Source organism: Lineus longissimus, chromosome 2 (assembly GCF_910592395.1).
Source record: "Lineus longissimus chromosome 2, tnLinLong1.2, whole genome shotgun sequence".
Classification (NCBI taxonomy): Eukaryota; Metazoa; Nemertea; class Pilidiophora; order Heteronemertea; family Lineidae; genus Lineus; species Lineus longissimus.
The window spans coordinates 8,791,801-8,813,177 of NC_088309.1; the positions used below are offsets into that span (position 1 = coordinate 8,791,801).

At 40.6% G+C, this 21,377-nt stretch overlaps 1 protein-coding gene across 4 annotated transcripts; it reads right to left on the bottom strand.

Moving 5' to 3' along the window:
* Positions 1-288: 288 nt before the first annotated feature.
* LOC135482525 (phospholipase D1-like) lies at positions 289-21,350 on the bottom strand. 4 transcript variants are annotated; one of them, XM_064762618.1, is made up of 25 exons: positions 21,242-21,350; positions 20,612-20,787; positions 10,888-11,451; positions 10,283-10,427; positions 9,230-9,358; positions 8,915-9,023; positions 8,575-8,640; positions 8,128-8,267; positions 7,635-7,778; positions 7,174-7,323; positions 6,793-6,955; positions 6,425-6,538; positions 5,972-6,111; positions 5,445-5,554; positions 5,021-5,208; positions 4,592-4,774; positions 4,375-4,415; positions 4,053-4,186; positions 3,697-3,815; positions 3,409-3,519; positions 2,986-3,096; positions 2,329-2,613; positions 1,720-1,937; positions 1,478-1,601; positions 289-1,177 (listed from the first exon to the last, which is right to left on the bottom strand). In XM_064762618.1, the coding sequence occupies exons 3-25, from the start codon at positions 11,402-11,404 to the stop codon at positions 950-952; spliced, it is 3,669 nt and encodes a 1,222-aa protein (XP_064618688.1). In that variant the 5' UTR covers positions 11,405-11,451; positions 20,612-20,787; positions 21,242-21,350; the 3' UTR covers positions 289-949. The 4 variants fall into 4 exon arrangements, with proteins under 4 accessions (XP_064618688.1, XP_064618689.1, XP_064618693.1 ...); XM_064762619.1 differs by lacking the exons at positions 20,612-20,787; positions 21,242-21,350 and adding an exon at positions 13,261-13,373; XM_064762623.1 differs by lacking the exons at positions 20,612-20,787; positions 21,242-21,350 and adding an exon at positions 13,257-13,373.
* Positions 21,351-21,377: the final 27 nt, after the last annotated feature.

Consider the following 21,377-nt stretch of genomic DNA (forward strand, 5'->3'; position numbering starts at 1 on the left):
GTACTTTAGGTGTCTTGCAAAGGTCAAAGAGACGAAACCACAATTATCCTACTGGGAGTCGAAGCCATGACCACCTGATGATGAGACTGCATGGTACTTTAACCACTGTCACTGATCTCCCTCCAAAGTATTATGACCAGTTCAATGGGAAATGCTTCATTGCTAGTGGTAACAATCCAAAGGGATTCATTACTTATGGATAAAATGGATATTGTGAAAGAGAAAAAACTTTAATATATGTTTTATTGCAAACTTTGTATATGAAAATATAATAAACAGTATTTGTAATACCAACTTTTGATACTGGCTTGATCAACCAAATGACAATTGCTAAAAAATTAAGAAGTACATTGATGAAGTTTAAAACACTTGAGATAAATGAACAAGACATGATTACAATGCAAATTTTGATCATGCTAATACATCACCAGCTCAGCGTTACCGGTACCTACATGTAGTTGTATCGGACATTCTGATATATAGGTTTGAGAAAAAAGTGGAATGGAGCAATGACCACTCAATAGAAATGCAGCTGTTTTGTGTCATTTTTTGTGTCCTCAACATCAACCAGTACAGATGAGCTACAAGTATATTCAAAGTTATTTAAAGGTTATTAACTCTGCAATAATCTAAGATAATAGAGCAATTTCAACAAAAATGCTGAAGCAACTCATTAAGCCTGAGCTGACAACTTGTCGAACTTGAAACTACATAAATTACAGTGTGAAATGGTCTGCAGGGATTCCGAGCCAAAAGTCCACAAAAGCTCTGTTAAAGACAAAGTCACATCCTAAGTCTGGATGGCATTGGAGCCTAACTACGTGTACTTCTCAGTTCCAACACTCATTGAAATTATCAGCTTTCTCCAAGAACTGCAGAGGGATTATTACAATCGTTCTTTGTGATAACAGGTGCTACTCCCCATATCATTTTAAGACAAAGTCACATCCTAAGTCCAGATGATATCAGGCACCAATTGCTCCTTTGTTCCAATACTCATTGAAATGTCTGCATTCTCCAAGAACTGCAGGGGGATTATCACAACGGTTCCTCGTAGATCTGTTATGAGAATCTCCTTGGCTTTCACCTTATCTAACTTACATAGCTTTGGTACGTTTGAATACTCTTTCAGATCTGATAAGGTCTTGACGTTATTTGAGAAGAACACCTTAAAAACCTGTTGAAAACACAACAAAAAAGCATTAAAGGGAGGCAGACTATTTCAAACAAGATGGGAGACAAATTCCACTGTAACCACACATATAAAGAACTGTCAACTGACACCAAATAACTCTTGAAATAGGTGTAATCAATTTCAATTTGTAATTAAGGCATTGATTTTGATATTTTCTACCCTGTACAGTTCATTTCTTGACTAAATTGGATGTATGTTTCAGTTTATCATACTTTCATGTCCATACAAAAAAAAAGGCCAAGAAAAACCTGGTTGGTAATTACAACAGGATTTAAAACTTACATCATCATAGACACTGGTATTCGTCTTAGCAGCCTTCCACCAGACGTCGTACCAGAACTGGGGACACACCGGATCTGCCACACTTATGGATGAGTCAGGGTTGTCTATCAAACCCAAGTGCTCCCTGAAAATAACAATGACATAGGTGACAGGATTGACAAAAGTGATCAAAAGATATTACCTTGGTTATTCATTCAAAGCAACTTTTATAAAAAAAGGCACTCACATGAACTACTACTCACATGAACAATCTCTTCCTCAGATTGAGTGTAAATTTGCCAGCTTTGAACTGCTTCCCATCCATGGTAGAGTTCACAAACTCGGTGTCTTGTACAAAGATGGCTAACTCACTGTCACGCTTGCCAAGTAGACTGCGATCGTTTAGGTTGGCCGACCCAATGATGACAGTGTTGTCATCAACAATCATCAGCTTGCTGTGGACGTATATCATTTGGGTCACCTGCAATACAATTGATACAATATGTAGGCAATGTCCTCGCTATGGTTTATTGGTTGAGGTGCCAGACTCATATTCTGAACACCCCTTATGAACATTGTTAGTCCATCACCAAATCCCAAACTATAAAAATTAGTGGCCTGAGGACCACCAATTTGACCCCCAGTTCCAGCCTAAAGTTCTAAAACCCAAGATTTATTCCAAAGCCTACGTCATGGCAAGCAAACCATCGGAGAAACATCAATTGTTGTACTCCCCTTTCTTGTCACAAAACAGTACTGCAGGGGCAAAAGCTGTAGGAATCAATCTCTGAAAATACCATTTATGCAACAGGAATCTTTGAATGAAGTTCTGCACCTCACATTGTCATTGCAGTGTCGTACAATATACCTACCAGTTCATCACAGAGTTCCCCCCAGTTCCGGAGTCCAAAGAACCCAATGTACTGGGATGGATCATCCATAATTGCCCGGAGCCTCTGCAGGATCGAGTTCTTGTCACGGCATATTGACTTGTAGACCCATGTGATGACAGCCGCGGGAACAGGGATCAGGGGGAGGATGAAGTAAACACGGAAGTTCTCATTGTTTGTGTGAGCTCTTTGAATTCTCTCAAACAAGGCATCAGCGATTTCATTGTAAACATCATCACTTTCGTATAAGCTGACAAAGAACTGGTTCTGGAAAGAAGTACGACAATGAATATGATGGCATGTATTAAGTGTGGTGACTGACTCAAAATCATCAGTAAGCCCACAATGGACAGGTGTAGATTGAGAGAATAGCATGATGACCTAGAACAGACGTTAACGTTTTCCATAGTGTGGTAAACTAACTAGGTTAATTTCATTTCACACAAATAGCTACAATGTCATACATGTATACCGAATGGACCAGCTTTACAGTGACCAGGAAGATTTACAATTCATCAACAGAACAGGACTAAAGATTTTCGCAGAAGAAGAAGATATACAGGTCGTAATGGATCTAACATTATGAATGCAATTTCAAATCATCTTGGAATCCAATAGGGCATATGACCATCAACTTACTTCAATGTAAATGTAATGTTTAGCATTCGCTATGGCATGTATGGAGGCTTGATGTATGGAATCCTCTGTCTCCTTCACCCCAGCAGACCAGTGACCAACACTACGAAGCACCTGCATTGATAGAGCATTGTAATTTACTATAAGTATAACAAAATGATCAATGGTTTATAGACACTCATGCATATCGCTGTATATGGTAGAGGTTATAACTTCAGACTCTAACCCGGTCTATCCTGAAGCCTGGTGGGAGAACTCAGCTGAGCTAATTTTTATCAGCACTACTGAATTCAACTGAAGACTCAGGTCTTTATGGTTCCATATTAGAAACTGAAGTGACACAAATCACATTCGGTATTACACCCTGAAAGTGACCCAAGAAAAAGAAGAATAGATTTTTGGCTTCAGAGTCAGTATACTTCTCACCTGTAAGTCACAGTTGACACCAAAGTCATTGAACATCTCCGGCACCTCTATATTGTCGTAACTCTTTGGTAGAAGCAATGGATACTTCTCATTTTCCTTTGCTTTGAATTGCTGAAAAGAGGAATCAGCATATATGTAATCCACACAAGTTGTCTGTAACCTTATTATATAAAAAAACTCATACTTGTAATTAGTCCAGATCTTCATAGCAATTGGCAGGATAAGCCAACTTTACATACAGACCCCCTTACTTCCCAGTCTCTCCAGAGGAGTAAAAATGATACTCACTTTTGTGAAATTCCATCTTTGAATAAAGTGTCTTGACAAATCTCTGGCAGCAGCCCCAGTGACGACAGCAGCAATGTCGTGCCATGGCGTACGTGGGTGCACCCGTCTGTCTATCAGGTCTGCAATGAGATAGAAACAAAATGTGCAAATGGTTGAAGGCTGGAGTGTTTTCCTACTTGTAACACACAAAAGGCCTTTGTTCATGGGCACCAAATCTTATAACACTAACATCTTTTAGCCTTGTGCATGACATAGGGCCCGACCTCCGTATGTTGAAATAGGCCTTTACCCTACCTCTATTCAGGAGTCAATTCTGTAAAACTTCTAAGCTCCAGAAATAAGGACCATGTTCGTACCTTCAAATGGTTTTTCAAGTTCTGTGAAATCCTTCTCCATGAAGTTGACGTAGTCCTTCCCTGGCCATAGTGTGCCCAGGTCCTTCAGGCCCCTCTCCGCAGCCTCTTGTTCAAGTGATGTTGGTCGCATCAATCTGCAAACAATTCATATATCCCAAGTTACATTTCTACAGGGAGGAGGAGGGCTGAAAATCACAATCTAACAGTGTCACAGTTTCAGAACCACAACTAATATCTAACTCAAAAACATCCTCCTGACTGCAATATTTTCAGGAGGTTAAGATAATATCGTTAAATTGAGCAGCTCAGATCCTACACTTACTTTTCTTTGAATTTCTCACCAGCAGATTTCTTCCTGAAGCTCTGAAATAGAAAGACAGGAATGACAAAAGGTAAAAAATATAGCATTCTTGTCTGGAGGTTGAAGGAACAGGAAGTAGTTTGGTACATTTTCCAAGCTCACAAAAATGCTCTTTCGCAGAATATTTGAATGGGGGCATAAGGACCCTTAAAAAGAGTGATGATGCACTCATACTCACCCTTTTCAGTCTATTGCGGAGATTTCCCTTCGTCGCTCCATCTTCTTCAGAATCAGATGATTCACATTTATCTCCAAGGTAACCTCGCCGCTTGGTCGGCCGTGGTCTCTGGTATAAAAGCTCCTCGTCCTCCTCTTTGCGCCTCCGGATACTGGAAGTGAATGCCGCCCCTGCTTTGGCCACCTGTTTGTAAAAACCAAACAAAATCAAACAAAATAATTTCATTTTCATTCACTTCTGACTTCTTGTTTAATCTATAGGTCACTTGCGTCAATAGGCACTATGGTCTAGAGTTAACATGTCGCAATCATGGTCCAAGCATCTGCGTCTTCTTTGATGAGCGTCTCTTGCTCTCCATTGCTGCTTTGTTACCAATGTTTGAGAAGACCTCCTATCCCAAAAGATGAAACTCAGTCGGTCAATACTTACGTTACCGGCTTTCTTCCATCTTCCCATTGCCTTTTCCTTTGCAGTTGGTTGAACTGGCTGTTCCTCTAGTTTCTTCTCAGGTCGTTTCACCAAAGTAAGGGCAAACCCCACAGCACCAACAGAATAACTCATCTTGCGCTTGCGGCTCGTTTCCATGTCTTCTTTACTTTCTCCTGGGTCTGGCTTATCTGAAAGGCAGAGTGAAATTAAGATGAAATGCAAGTTCTTATAATGGTGCTTTTATACAACTGTACTCTCTCTAAGCAATGATGCAAACGCATCACCTCAAGGGTCATCTCAATTGGATTGGATTTGATTCAATTGGCCCAATTTTCTTTTTCTGACATCGTTGTTCATATGAAACTCCCAGGCCTGTTTGGTAGTCTTCGTTTAGTGACAGGACTTTTTGATTCTTGGTTCCTACCTGGTTCAAAAGCATTTAGTAGCGCTTCCTTCACCTGGTTGTCTGTTTCTAATTCTTTTGCAATTTGCTGGGAGGATTCTGATGCCGTCATTGAACCCAGGTCGACAAGCCTAAAATCAGGAGAATCACCGTATAATACATTATGTCCACTGTAAAATGCATGGCTTAAATGTGGACAAGACATGCATCATATAATGTTTTAAGAGCGACAAAGTTCTTTGCTGTACTAAAAGATGTTTCTGCTGACTAATTCAATGCTAACACAGTCATACTGTGAGCAATATGTCTTGTTGGGTATATCTAGGAGACATCAAACTTGATCATTCTCCACGCGATCCAAAAAGCCAGAGGAACGATCTCATGAAGAGCCAGTTCCAGAATCACACTTGCTTTCAGATAAGATTTACAAATCTGATTGTAGCTGTAAGCTTTAAAACTCCTGCACCAAATTATTTTTGAAACTCATGAAATTTCACAATGATGTTTATTTTAGTGGACTGAAAAATTCTTTCGGTTGGTTCACTGACCTGTGCTGGTAGTCATCCCATCTTCCAAAGCACAGGTCTATGCCTCCCATGAGTGCTACAGTCTGGTCCACGATGCAGACTTTCTCGTGGTGTGACCAGAAGAACACTCCACCTGGCACGTGGTCAGGGTCACGCAGCACCTAGAGATGAACAAAATTATGAGGAAGAGGGAAACTCAATTGCATCTCACTTGACCTAAAACTCGAAAAGGATATCCAACTTTTAACTGTTACTCAATATTACTCACATCTGTAAGAGAAAGGGTTCTTGCAGCTCCCAGATATTACCTCAAATGGTGAGCTGATACCAGCCCATCTTGAAATAAGAGCAAGAAAAGACCTCTACTATATAATCCCCAATGTCCCTGAGTGAGAGACTTAACTATATACATTCTTCTCAACAGCCGTTAATGGTCAGAGCTGGACCATTTGATGGTTCAAATGGTAGACATACCTTTATGTTTTCTTTATTGCCTCTTGTTAAAAGGCGTTTCACGTGGAGACTAGCCAAGTCGACGGCAACACTAAACTCTTTGTACACCATGATGAACACTTTCACACCTTCATTCTGCAAGAACAAATATAGTATAGTACTCTGAACCAAGGCTTTATAGATATAGTATAATGTATGAAAAATTCTATCTTCTAATTCATCTGATTAACAATTTTTCTATGTATATGTAATTGCAAAGTGGTCCCGAAGAGGTGTGTGGTCTATTCTAAAACACCAGGATTTAGAGTAGACCCCACTTTTTAGTGTAAATACACTCCCCAAATCCCAAATTCATTACTCTGTTCCAAAGTCTTCTGGCCTACACTTACAGCCTTCCTTATGAGTAGATTATCAAGCCGGTAATGATCGCCCTCTATTGGTCTGATGAGATGCAACTCCGGTGAGAACATCCAATCGGTGATGAAAATCTCCTCTTGAGCTTGATCCAACGTCTTGGCCACAGCTTCCATGTAACCACGGCCATCAGCAAACCTTAAACAGAACGTTTGTTTTGTCTCTTTAATAAAACCATTTCCAAAGGGCCGGTTTCATACATTTCACTCTGTCACTGATTACCCTCATGTGATGTTTTCAAGTCTATGGTAAGTCAATTATTACAGTCATGACAAGAGACAAGTGATAACATAACGGACAAGTGATAACATACGTAAATCCTATATCAACCCAGCCTTAGCCCGAGATGTACTTACCAATGAGCCTTGATATTCTTCCTGATAGGGGCAAAGGAACCAAATCTTTTCTTCTCAATGAACTCCTGGCCTTTCGATTCCATCATCTTCTGAATAGCTTCCTGCCAGCTTCTTGCTTGGCTGTCATCCTTGGCATGCACAAGAAGTTCCCTGGAAATGGACAAAAGTAATAAGACTCCAGAAAGGCATTACAACACAACTCCACAGAAGCATGACCTGGGCTACCTCACAGTAGCACTAATAAAACGACATTTTGTTTTTTACAGAATTGCACACAGAGTTATTTCAAACGCTGAGGCTATTCTTACCTGACTATAAACTATTTCTGGCAGGCTATTCTTACAAGATAGCCGGTCGCACAATCGCAGTTACAAACAATTTGACTTTGCAATATTTACAGATGTCCATTAGATTACCATAGGCAGAAACAATTTCCGCCAAAAACTAAAAGATGAATCTACCTGTTTTGGTTTGAAATGAGAAGACCACTGTGATTGCGAAGCTCAACGTTGAATCTGCTATCAAACAACATGACCTCTCTGAGTGTTCCCTCATTCCGCAGTGGACGCATGTAAGCCAAGAAGGAGTCTTTCAAAACAAACCATCTGAAACACAACAAGGAAAAAATCGTTTTGGCATACATTTACTTAAAACAGACATTTACTTAAAACAGAGATTCCCTGAGAGCATCAAGGTCAAATATATGTCAGCATCAGTTACCGGGGTATGTATCATCCTGAACCTCATGGTCTATACTCCCTTTTAACGTAGCAGGGGTACTTGGTGGTAAAGATGGATAAGCATCAAGATTCTCTTATCTATTGTTAGAACTGTCACATGAAGGAGACTTTAGTGATCTGATCTACTGCCTAAGCCTAAGAGCAAATGTAGCTGGATAAAGGAAAAGATGTCTTTCTGAAACAAGTCAGTGACTTTGCTCGAGATTCAACTGACCTATGTTCAAACTGCAACGAGACTGAGGGACAGCAGCCAGGATTAGAATGACCACCGGCTCGTTTCTTGATCAGTCCTTCCCTGGCTTTACCACCAAGGCCATTCACGAAGGACAGGTAGCACACTTCGAAGAAGCTACACTGAAATACAGAAGAAATGAGTTGGCAAAGAAAAGTAATTGTTTGGAGAAAGACGAGCTTGTATGGTATCCCCAAGGCACCACTCTTGGCCCCTTATCCAATGTTTTCAACAGACATTACGGAAACAAGTTTTAATCAACTTAACTTGTTCCAAAAAGAGGGCACTAAATGATATACAATATCCAGTTTTTAAAACCTTATATTCATTACCAACAGAAGAAATATGTTCTTTCACCAAATTTGTCCTCACTATTAGTAAACCCTGATAGAAAATATCCCTGAACCAAATAAATATATGTGTACCAACCACTTCTGGTCTATTCTGGTAGACGGGGTGGTTAACTATCCTCCTTATGTACTTCTCAAGTCGCAGCTGCAAAAAGACAAATATTTGGGTGTAAAATTAGAAACAGAGAGTCATACATTATCATCATCATCATACTCATTACTGGTAGCGTAACCCAACTGATCTTTTTCCAGAGGTATGCGTCTATGTGACCCTGATATGAAGGTTGAAACTTTATAGAAGCATGTTTGTATCAGCACATTCATCCCCATTTGGGTATCACAATATTTCAAAAACCTTTGGCGTCAAGATGTATATTCGAAAAAGTGTTTCCCAAATGCAAACCCAAGCCAGGACCTACCCGTCTCTCCTCGAGCTGTGCCTGTAGCACCATTACATCTGGCCTCTTGGGAAAAGTAGGCAGGCGTAGAGGAGGCTTTCTCTGGAAAGTTTTACGTCTATCACGATTTCTGAAAGTACCGATACACACAAAATGTTAGCGACTTATATCAAGAGAGACACGCATTGTTTAAACCTTTTGACATGACCATCAATTGGAAAGCTCTCGATCGACCCTTTCGAACGGAAACATTTGTATTGTGGTTATATTTTTGAGCCCAATCATACTTCATAGAGATTTCCTCCCCAGGGTTAAAGAGGAGACCATGAGACTTACGATTTAGTCGGCAATGGTATCATCGTCTCAGCCCAGAAGATGGTCAGCCGATCTTGCATACTGGCAAACTGGCGATGTATCCGTTCGATAGTCCATTCATACTTGTCATGTTTACAGTCGATCACATACCTAGGGAAATAAATGGATGGTCATTTCAACAAAATATCTTTTGTCATACTTGGTTTAATATGCCAACAGTCATGACAGTGATGTCAATCTTTGCAAAAAATGCCTATTGTGTGACTGCTGCTTCAACAAATCCATGGAAACAGTTCCTCAGTAATTCTTCACCTTGAGCGACAAAACTCACTTCACATCACTTTGTCATTTTCTCAGCCAAGGGCACTTCTCATGAATAGCATGATTGATACAGATGATCTGCATGCCACCTCGGCTGGCAATATTGGTGGCATACTGATCATACCAGCAGACGTTATGTGAACCATTAATCACTCAGTATCTTCTTCATGTTATGAAGCCATTTGGACAGGTCGTTCAAAAGTCAAATGAGGTGTGCAGGTGATAAGAGATTAAGATTACTTCCTGCTTGCTGAATGAAGTTTTCCTTCTTATACAAACCGATTCTGTGCGGAAATTCTTATTTAAGCAATCTTGAGTTACTAATGTATGGATACCATTTTGCTACAACAGCCATTCAGTCTGCCATCCACTCCAGTACAGCATCAGACAAGGTGTCAAACCCCCAATACCCTCCCCTGTATCCACCCGCTGAAATGGCTAATCGGTGTTTGGTTACAAAACCAATAAAATGTCACTGCTTGACGTAGGTTTCGCCCGGATTCTGTTTGCAGCTCTAGACAAATGTGTGTGTTCCCGCTATTGACAAGTCTCTGTAACAGAGGCAGATTGTAGCCCCGGGATGGGAGTGGGATCAGGTCTGTCACCAATAGCCCGACCATCGTGACATTTGAAACATGCACTTTGACTGAGCTTCCCTCAAGCGTACTGTTTGGAGATGTGAATATCTTGGTTGTAACTAAAACACTGGCAACATTCCATCATTAAGGACGATGAAAGTCAATTTCTACTCACAGCCACGGGTTAAGGCGCATCCCGGTGGGCTTGACCTCAACTATCCTCACCTCCACCTCCTTCCCAGGTAGGAAGCTGATGCGGTTGAGGGATTGGTTTTTGATGCTGGGCCGGTGGATGTAACTGAATGAGAACTCGAGGGGAACTGGAAAAAAATTGAGATTGGATCCAATGAAAGATAAAGTTTAAACAATGATTTCCCCATGCTATAGGCACAATGATGTCAAAGAAGGAGGCAGACATCCTCGATGACAAACAGGGAGCAAACAGAATAAAGCTATGAAGATTCAATTATCCAGGTGAATCACAATTCGGACAGTTTTCAACTTGTTAACTTTTGATATCTGATAATGCTTGATATCTGTAAGCATACTTTATCACAAGCTTTTCAGTTAGGCTGAACCCTTGGTCACGTGATCTAGTCTGTGGCTTTTAGTATGAGCTCACTGGATACAAGGCATCTTTCATGATGATAATCACTGAAAGATACCCCCTTCGCCCCCTCCCCCACACCCCGGATCCCAAATAGGTCAAGCACGGAAAGGGGTCAGTTCTAAACAACAGATATCGAAGTAATCAAAATAAGAGGTGATTAGTATACTTACTTATCTCCTCACCAAGAATTTTGGCAATCTCCGCCTCATCTTTACTGTGCGTTGACAGCTGCGATACCACCGTTATACGACTGATCGTATCCACGTCATCCCTAACAACCAGTTTATTTCCATTTTGATCATCTTGTAAATTAATCCCAGCAACGTCCAATTCACTCTCATCACTCTCTGGGGCTTCGATTCTGTATTCCTGGTTGTGGCAATTACTCCTCAACTTATTTTTATCCGCCTGGGTTCTATCAAGTTTAGCCTCATCAGATGTCCCACCAACTCTATCAAGCACGATTATTGCCTCTTTTTCTTGCTTTCCTATTCCAACATCACTCTCGATGAAATCTGTATCCCCATCCTCCAAACTCTCATCCACCTCCTCTGCTAATTTTTCATATACATGCCCCTCCGCAGCTTTTCTACCTGGTCTGTCCCCAGAATCCAATCCTCCATTGATGCTGGCCGCAGCCGCACCCAAGTCGGCGCTGGTGACATTAATTTTAACAGATACCTCCATTGCAACAGGATTTGCTATGTAGCCAGATCACTCATGTTGAAGCAGCTCTGTAAAGGAAAAATAAGATAGTGGGTTGACTTTGAGTGTCAAATTTGTGTTGCCATGAAACAACACTCAGAATAGGATCTCCATCTGTCATGTTTTCATGATAAGGCCGAAGAAATTTGATTTCATGGCTCTTATCAGCCACTTTCAAGAAATCAGTGAGGGTTTTCATTTAGCTTTCATCTTTCATCATCACTAAAACCATGACTTTCCTGGTGAAAAACACAACTTCATTTGAATTAGTTCATCCAGACTCTAAAACTAGTGAGGCATTGAAAAATTGTCATCGGGAAGGGTTAAACCTCACCCCCTGTACTTTTAATAGTGTTTTTCTGTTGCTCTTGCCCTATTTGCAGGTCTTGTATTGTTATAATTGGTTATTACTGAAAATTATCATTTATTTTTGCTAAAAAATTTGTTAGGCCAATGAACTGTTTTGGTGCTGGCTCAAAATATGTTTAGGGCGCGGTGACGAGAAGCATGACAACAAATTTCAGTGGCCTTATGGAACTGAAAGCTAACATATTACGATCTCAATGACATATCAAAGTAGTTTCCGAATCACCTGTACAAGGAAGCAAAGAATGTTGGCATAAAAATGATAAATATCAACAGTGGTAACAATGGGTTTTTCATGATTCAGGATTGGAATGCTGTAAAAAGAGATGCACAGCTATCGCGGCTTGCCATCCCTACCAGAAAAGGATGTCATGATTTGTGCTCTGGCACTTGAATATATTCTTTTAAAAGTTAATGACGAATGTGAGGCAAATAAAGTGGCAAGGGTTAATCTTGACATAGCAATTTGCAGCAAAGATCTGTAAAAGAGTAGAGCACACAAACGATCATTTCAGACGTGATCATCGCACTGATTAAAACATCTTTTGTTATTGATACTCATACTCAGGTGACGTTCTTAAACACAGGAATTCAGATGATCACTCTCAAAATGATCTCTCAAGTGATCTGCTCTTAACATACTTGACTTATTTGCATTTTGAAGCAAAACTAACAATCCTTTGGTTGTTAATCGCTGCAATAAAAACCACATGTCTGCAAAGGTCTTTAGGGTTAATCAGGGGCTTTATCTTTCTTGCCCAGACTTGTAACAAATCTCATCTGGCCACATAAAAGCGTAATGGCTGAATAATGGCAGATTTACAGCAGTTAGATGGTCAGAACACAATTCCCATGTCAGCATTGGAATGGTGGTGATACGATTATTCTCTATGGTTTCAGCGCTTCCAGGAGATCCCACCACACTGGAGTCATACTATCAGTCATTTCAGCAGTAGATTACTGGCAATCTACTGCTGGTTATTCAGATGGTTCCTGTGCAAGACTAGGAAAGTAATGAGCCACTTTCTGTGGCTACTGACGGATGAAAGCCAGGGGGATGTCACAATAATTACAAAGGGGAGACACCTGCAGTCCATCACGAGCCTTGAATAAAAAGATACCTTGCATCAGCATTGACAGTTGCATTTGAACCTAGCAAACTTTCTCTACTTGACACTAGAAAAAAACCTATTCTAAAACCATCCCGAAGAAACAAGACCACTGTGTACGAGATCGATACCCACAAAGGGTACAATGGTCAGGCAACCCTCTTATTTCTTTTCCCAGGGAATAGGTATGGTGTTTTCTAACTGAATCCAATTAGACCTGAAACTCACGCAGTTCATACCAACCACCAGCCCAGCATGTCCATGGAACTCGATCATGAATAGTGAGTTTACCAACCAGCAGTCCAGCATGTCAATGGAACTCATGAAGTGAAGAGAATAGATAATAAATAAATGCATACCTACCAGCAGTCCAGCATATCACTAATCCCAGGGGACAATCAATTCAATGACTGAATAGGCCTACATTTGTACTTCCTACCAGTTAGACAGAATCCATTATACATACTAACAACCTCTTTATTTCATTTGATCACATATATCAAACTTTAACCCCCTTTATCATTCATCATTTATAAATTAGACCTATATTTTTGTTGACATATGCAAGTATTTTATGTTTCCATATCATCTCAAGTAGGTGAGCCAGATACGAGTATCAAACAAATTGGGGAACTGCCAATCTCAACATCGAACGTGTTGAAGTGATCACACCTCACAATCACCTTGAAATAACTTCTTGTGGGTGCGTAAAAGTGCCTTTTTGTCCTGTGACAGTAGGTCACGATATTCTGGAATTCGGTCAAGAGGACACTGTTTGTTTGACACCACAGCCATGTTACATTTTTTTTGAAAGTGCAATTATGTCCTTATGATGATGTTGACTTGGTAATTATCAATGATAATGAAATCATCTTTGAATCAGATTACAATGCCATTGTCAAATATGATGCCTAAATGAGACAAATTTGTTCCTCAATGCATAACTAATTTCATTCGCATGTCAGTTAAGTATATAATGACGAGACGATTGTTGAGAACTGTACACTCAGAAATAGGGCCATTGGAAGAAAAAAATAGTTTTATATTCTATGTTTTGATATTGGCCTCTATTTTGATGGATTGCGTCAAATTATGGCCTGCGACGGATTAAACTTGGTGGCACACTAAGATATCTGTGGTTTAGCCCTGACGACGACGGCGACGAAGACGATGAATACGACGACAGTTTTTGGTGTTGTTGGTTCATTTTGAGCCCAACAAAAAGTGAACAAAATGTTTGTACTTAGAAATTTTTTCATCACTCAGTCTGATGAAAATTTTTCCAAATTTTCAAGATCAAAAAAATTTTGGGACTGCAGTTTTTGGTGATGTTGGTTCATTTTGAGAGGAAAAAAAAGTGAAAAGACGACAACGATGACGACGATGACCGAAATTCAGTGTCAAAGGTCATCTGACCTAGGGGGTCATGCATACAAAGTTTTAAGTCCATAGCACAAGCGGTTAAGAAACGTGCCACAGTTTTAGAAATAGGATACGACGCCGACAGACGACGGACGACGGACGACGGACACTGTGGTGTTGTATAGACTCCCATACGGTGAGCCAAAAAGAAAAGAGAGCTTAAATACTCACGACATTGCATGGTCTTGAGGTGCTGGTCTGAACTTTCCCTCACCAAATTTAGACCCTGTCATGTATGACTTTAGAATGGACTAACACTGTGTAAAGACAACAGAAGTCATCTAAGGCCAGGACGTGGATAACAAGCCTGTAATGCGAGCTAATTAGAGGGTACAGAAGGGTCACAGCCACGTAATACCAGATAATTAGACAAGAGTTAAGGTTTTGACTATAGACACCATTTAGCCAGATATTGAAATCCTGAAATTGGTATTCACTTCGTTTTGAAGGAGTTGTAATTGTTCTAGCCAAAATGGTGGTACCTTAGGTCAACCCTCATGGTGGTCTGTTATAGTTGAGATCACAGACAGCAGGGCTTTCACCGGAACAAATCAGGCCCTTCACCACAGTTGGCTATATGCGTATATACTTTAATTCCTTGCGAATAAGAACCGATCCTGGCCACCAGTGAGGCCTAACTTGTCCCGCCCACGACATGTGAGTAGGCGTGCTTGATTTGACTACATGAATAGGCTTCGGGAATTGACATAAAGGGGAATTCTTTATCGATGTCGTTGACTTGTGGTCAAATCCCACCATGTTAACCCTTAGTATACCATAATGGGAAGGATGGTTACACACTGTTTCAATTTTATGCTCGGCAGGGTGACGTCGGTGAAGGAATTTTGAATGCATTTTAACCTCTAAGAAAAAAGCAAGTTTTGCGGATGCCTGCAAGAAACAAGATTTGATGTGGTCATTTAATGGCAAAATGAACACTTCTACAGGGTAGCCCAAAAAAGGTAATGGCATGAGACGGCTTCAAGAAGCCTGCAGGTCCTGTTATTCATCAGGGTCCTCGACAAGGTCTTCCTCTGGCAGGTTAAAAAATTCTAGTCCCTCATCGACGTCCCCAGCAGGTTGTTCGAGATCTTCTGCCCCAACCAGTGGAACCCCACGCCCAATACCAGCAGCATGAAATGAATTTTGCACCACCTGTTCGGGTACTTCCTGCCATGCGTCTCGGACAAGGCGTGTCACTTCTAAAATTGAAATCCTTGGACAATTTCCATCCGGCGTCGTGTGTTCCTGTTTCCACAATCTCCATAGCAGACGAAGACGGACTTTGAAGCTGTGGATGACAGAAACATCCAAGGGCTGCGCAATGGGGGTACAACCTGGTGGAATAAACTCAATAACACCGCCATTCTCAATGATGAGAAGGGCAACTTCTTCTGTAAGATGCACACGGCAGCGATCCCATATGAGAAGGAAAGGTAGATACCCGTCTTCCTGGTCGTCCTGGTCCTGATGCATGAAGGGGATGAACACCTCTCCGAGGTAATCTAACATAACATTTGCTCTCATCCACCCCGTTGGTGATTGTGCCACGACTACATCTTCAGGCAGATTGTCTTGAAGCTCTTGCCATGCGGCTGCAGTTGGACGTCTGAAGGTGATGTGCGGGGGTAATTTTCCCCCTGCCATTGTGACTGCTAAAGTGACGGTACATCCCAGCCTAGGATTGCCCCACGAAGATTTGATATCAATCTGCGTTGCCCCTGTTCGGTTGTAGGTATAACTGCCATGGTTGTCAAAAAAGGTGAAAACCTCGTCTACATTTGCCACTTGATAATCTTCATAATGTTCATGCTGTTCATGCACGCTTTCCCTAAATGCAGCTACTAGGGCGTCAGCATTATCTGGCACCTGTCGGCTGTCCTTGGTCTTCCTTCTAAGGGAGATGCTGTACCTTTTCTTAAACCCTGATAACCAGCCATTTGATGCTGTAAAGTGAGATTTCCGTGGGTAATCGTTCAATATACGGGTCTGTTCTGCAATAGCCAATCCAACCCACCACTGTTGATACAGTTCCCTCGATGCATCTTTGATGTTGTGATGTGATATCGCCATTCCCAGGGCACGCCTCTCATCGAGCCAATCAGCTAGGTCTGCCTCCATCTCTTCGTATAGGCCTAAAAGATAACAGTTCATTTTACTCTGTCAGCAAATCACTAAATTTGTTCTTTGCCACATTCCATGCAAAAATGCATCCTTCAGTTTCCCTTCACTTTAGCTGTACCCTTAATATTCAGGGGGCTTTGCCATGGTTCCCTAGACCTACCAGTGCCACGTTCTCTCCACGCTAATTCTGAACCCTTGGCTTTTGACGATGCTCTATGATGATGAATGTCATCCTCACTCATTAACCATTTCATCATTGTAGATTTTGGCAAACGGTTTGTGATGGCAAACGCTCCCACTGTTTCATTACCGGCATGGAAGTCAGCGAGAAGCTTTACTTTTTCGCGCAGAGTGTAGCGCCTGCGTCTTCTAGGATGTTCAGCCATAGTGCAGACAGACAATCCCAGAATTACCCTTCCTTTTATTCTCATCCTGGTCCACATAACCATTTCAGCATTTCAGTAACTAACATGTCTCATTGCATCACAGAAGAAACCACAGATTGTGTCACGCAATAACTGGTGCTAGGCCTGGTCTCGCCTATATGCATATGAATGGCAAGGGCGGCTGTCGTATGCATATGACATTGGTGGATCTGCCCAGACAAAAATGGCCGCTGGTTCTTATTCGCAAGGTATTAAAGTATATACATATATACGCATTAGGGCCTACCTTCAATACCCTCAACCTGTACACTCATGTGAAGGAGATATATGCAGGGCCAATGATCAATGAAAAGTAATTTGACTTTTAAGACCTATCCGAGTTTCTTTGCATTGTAATAGGTTTGGGGCCCACTTCGAAATACTTGTGAAGTATCACTGGTACATGATATATACGTAACAACACTGTTAAACAAGCGTGTTTTTTTCACAAGCAGCTGAGTAGATTGATCGAGACATACATAAGTTATGATCTGGTCAGACCATTGCATAATAGACAATCACCATGTTATCACATGGTAATCTCTAATTACATTGTAGTACATGAAATTACTTTATACAGGGCGTCCCAATTAGATTTTACAAAAACCTCAAGTGTGTGGTCCCAAACAGGCATAGCGTGACGATAGAGGTGAGTAAGATATTCAGCTTCTGAAATGCCAGTCAAAACCTACAAGTAAGTGTATGCTTTTGGGACACTCTGAAGAAAAGAAAAAGCATGATTGTTTTCCAGAAGCATAATTGATAAATGAACCAGAGAACACAAGTCTAGCAAGATACAATAACCTCGAACTTGACACGTCCTTGTCTATTCCTTGTGGCAACGAAAGAAAAGCTAATATTGAACAATGTCTGCAAGCATAATCATATTTCTGAAAGAAAAACCCTTGGGATTTATTTTTAGAATTCTTGATGAGATTTCATGTTTTGAAACCATTAAAAACAAAAAAATGACCAAGAAGTATCGTCACATTTATTGGCTTAATTGATTTCCTTTTACTTCATTACGCACCTGGGAATAAAAACTGATGCATACAGATTGGAGTGAATGAAAGCTAAATAAATCAGATGAAAATCTAGTAACATCAGAGCCAAGTCATAAATCAAGATTATCCCGAGGCAATCTGTTTCAATTGTACTGCAGAGTTGGAGTAAAATGAAGATGATTTGTGGGAGATGTGGGAGACACACACTGCATACTTGAAGAGAGGGTGCCTCACTTAATAAATAAGTCACCTCATAAACTTTAATACAATTGTGTATTTCAAAGAGTTTGATAACAGAATGTATTTATCGTTAATGGCTCCACAAAAAACGGTCGATATATACATGTACATGTTATTATCTCCAGTCATAAGGGCTGTCAACAGGAAATAATAGTCTTTCCACCGACTGCATATATCGGTCACAGGAATGACCTCTTGTCTGATCCCGAATACAACATACCATTCTACTGGATGTCTCAAAAGAACGAAGTAATAAAGATTTTGAGAACGATCTAAAAGAATGAGTTTATCAAAACAGGAGTAAACATCTAATGATGGAAAAATACCAATGCACTGTTTGGAAATCATTTTGAAAACAAATCATCATGACAGCCATTTTGTTTCTACCCGTATGCTGCAGGCCTCCAGTTTGTACATTCATGACATTTATGTGCTGATTTCTATCTGTATCCAGTGGTGTAAGAAGACTTTGACATGATATACCTGACATACGTGTCATTCCTGAAATGGTGGGACGGTTTCGTTAGGGGATTTTGTTCCATGCCAGACACCATTTCGTGCGCAGTTCAGTCATCAATGAATGCTCCCTATTCCGCTGAAAGCGAAACCATACCGTTTTTTCCAGTAAGCCGAAGCCAACTGGGCCAGATCAGGGCAGCTTGAAGTCTACTGTATCCAAAAATTTGAAAACTGAACTTGAATTACAATCAGCCAGAACGAATAAGGAGTTGGTATATTGGTTTCTACAAGTCACCCTCATTCCAGGGAAAATGTCCATACTGGTACTCTAGGGGTTTTGGTGTCAACATAAATGTGCCAACAACTGTGCAGCTTCCCAACAAATTGATGATGAGCAGGTCCACTCTAAAGCATCAGGTGCAAATCAAATCAACTGGCTTGATAATCAACAGATATGAGTGGAGCTGGGATAATCTCATCAACTTCGGGGCTCTGGGTATACTATTCAGCTTCAATAGATCACTCAATATTTTTTAGGAGAGTGCTGCTTTTGGATTGTGTCAGGGAATTGAAACTATAGCTACGTGCAGTCGGTGGTATGTTGAGCAACCCGAACCCAGATATGAGAGACCTGTACCAAAATATGGAGCAGAACTATATGATATATGACCGACTGATTTCATAAAAAGTTAATCCATTAGTAACAGGAATATGATGACAAGCACTGCACAGTGCACTTCATGGCATGGTTACAGTAATTTCATCGTCAGTCCCAGATCAAGCACCACTGGGAATTTTATCGGATTCCAATGGGTTTTTTTGAAAGTGGAGACTAGATAACGGACGTTGGGAGACTGACATGGTTCTGAATAGGTTGTGTAAACCAAAATAAAATCTCAGTATCTCTTCCCAAAAGTCAAATATGGACGTAGTCGACAAAGGGGGTTATTCTTGGTGACACTCTTGGCAGATTTTTCAATGTCCACGGGCTTTGCAAGTTTCGAGGTGTATTTCATTCCCCCCACCACCACCTCTGGGAATCGACACCTTTTTATTTTGATATTAAGTATTGACACCTCATCAAAAAATTTCAAAAACTATCAACTGTACAGGGAACTGCAACCATGGAACATGGACACACCAACTAAAATTAACATAATTTGGATAATCTTTTGTCATACATGTTTTACAGTTTATTATGTTGACACATTGTCACCGTCACTTTTGGAAAGGTTGCCAAAATTCACTAGAAACAAGCATAAATCTACCCTCAAGGATCAGCGAGGCAATGTGGTGATGCTTGTCAAAAAATTTGAGGGGGAGGGTTGCTAAGATTCGTGTTGATGCATTTGTACTTGCCTTAAAACCTGTAACATGACATCTGACTTTTCATTAATCATGGAGATGGTTGCACTTTGTTGTCATGGTGTTAGCTATTTTTGATGATAGGATGTGGACGATTTCACTATCGTGACAGTGTCGCTTGCAGAGTGAAAGCATCGTCAATCATATAAAGTTTTTAATCAAAATTGCTCGCACTACTAATTGGCTTACTCTAAATGAGCGTCTCTTTTTGGAAATAACCACTAAAAGGATTTTTTTAACTTCCAGTTTTCGCCTGCATAATTTCCTGGTACCGCATAGCTGGATTCATCCAAAGGAAATCAGGATCAGGGGTTAATTGATGTCTGCTTGTCCATCGCACATTTAACCCCCCGATTCCCTCAGGATGAGCAGGATAATGGTCAAGAAGAGGTGATTCATTATCGCTTACAAAATTGCTCATCTAATAGGAAAGCCATTACCTGCAACTCCATGAATCTAACTTGGTTCTTGGTGCAAATTATTTTGTTCAGGTGTAGAATGGAAAAAAACATTTCTGTGGATTGCACCTCGACGAAAGCCCCGCAAGAAAGTACCAGAATGTAGGGCTACGATTATCATAGTAGCAACATCCCTATCTAAGCCTTTAAGTCTCAAAAATGAATTTAGGAAAATTATCAGAAACAAACAGCATGAAAAATCAACTCAAGTACTTACCAAATAAATCAATCCAGCTGTCACCAATTTCACCAAATCCTTGTTACGGTATCAATTCCACAGCTTCCACTGAAGTCGATATTCACGCTCGGGTTATCTGTTGATTAAACCGTTGAAGCTGAATTCCTTTAATGATACTGCTATGTGTAACTATGTATTCCATTCTCTTGAGTAAGCTGAAAATAATAAGCAAGTTTTCATGACTTACTACTTAATTAATATGAATGAGTTGAGTAGTTTTATTCGTTACAACTTGTAGCCTAGACAGTAAGTTGCTTTGCATCAAGCGCAGGTCATCGCTAGTGCATCGGATATAACAGAAATTAAAACTTATCATTATCATTCCAGCATAATCTGTATCAAAGTTCAACCTCCAAGTCATACGTATTAATTGGCATCATGGCGAGGAAAATGATAATAATGTGATGATGATAGCTATAATCCCTTGTTATCAAACCCAATGCACTTTGCAGTCATAGCCGAAACATAAGAATGTAAGACAAAATCCTCAGACTGCTTTCCACATACCACATAAAATCAAAGTAATCATCACATCATCGGGAGAATAAAATAACAGATACTTCACTATCTCAATGATATGCACTGTCTTAAATGACACGCTGCACTAACCTGGCTAGATATTGACGTAATATTCCGATGATCCTAGCAGTTCCATAGAATACCACTGAAGAAAGCTTCTTTAGTTACCGAAGCTATCCAACACTGCGCTGGTTCTCCCAGTCGTTTGATCATCGCCACTCTCTGT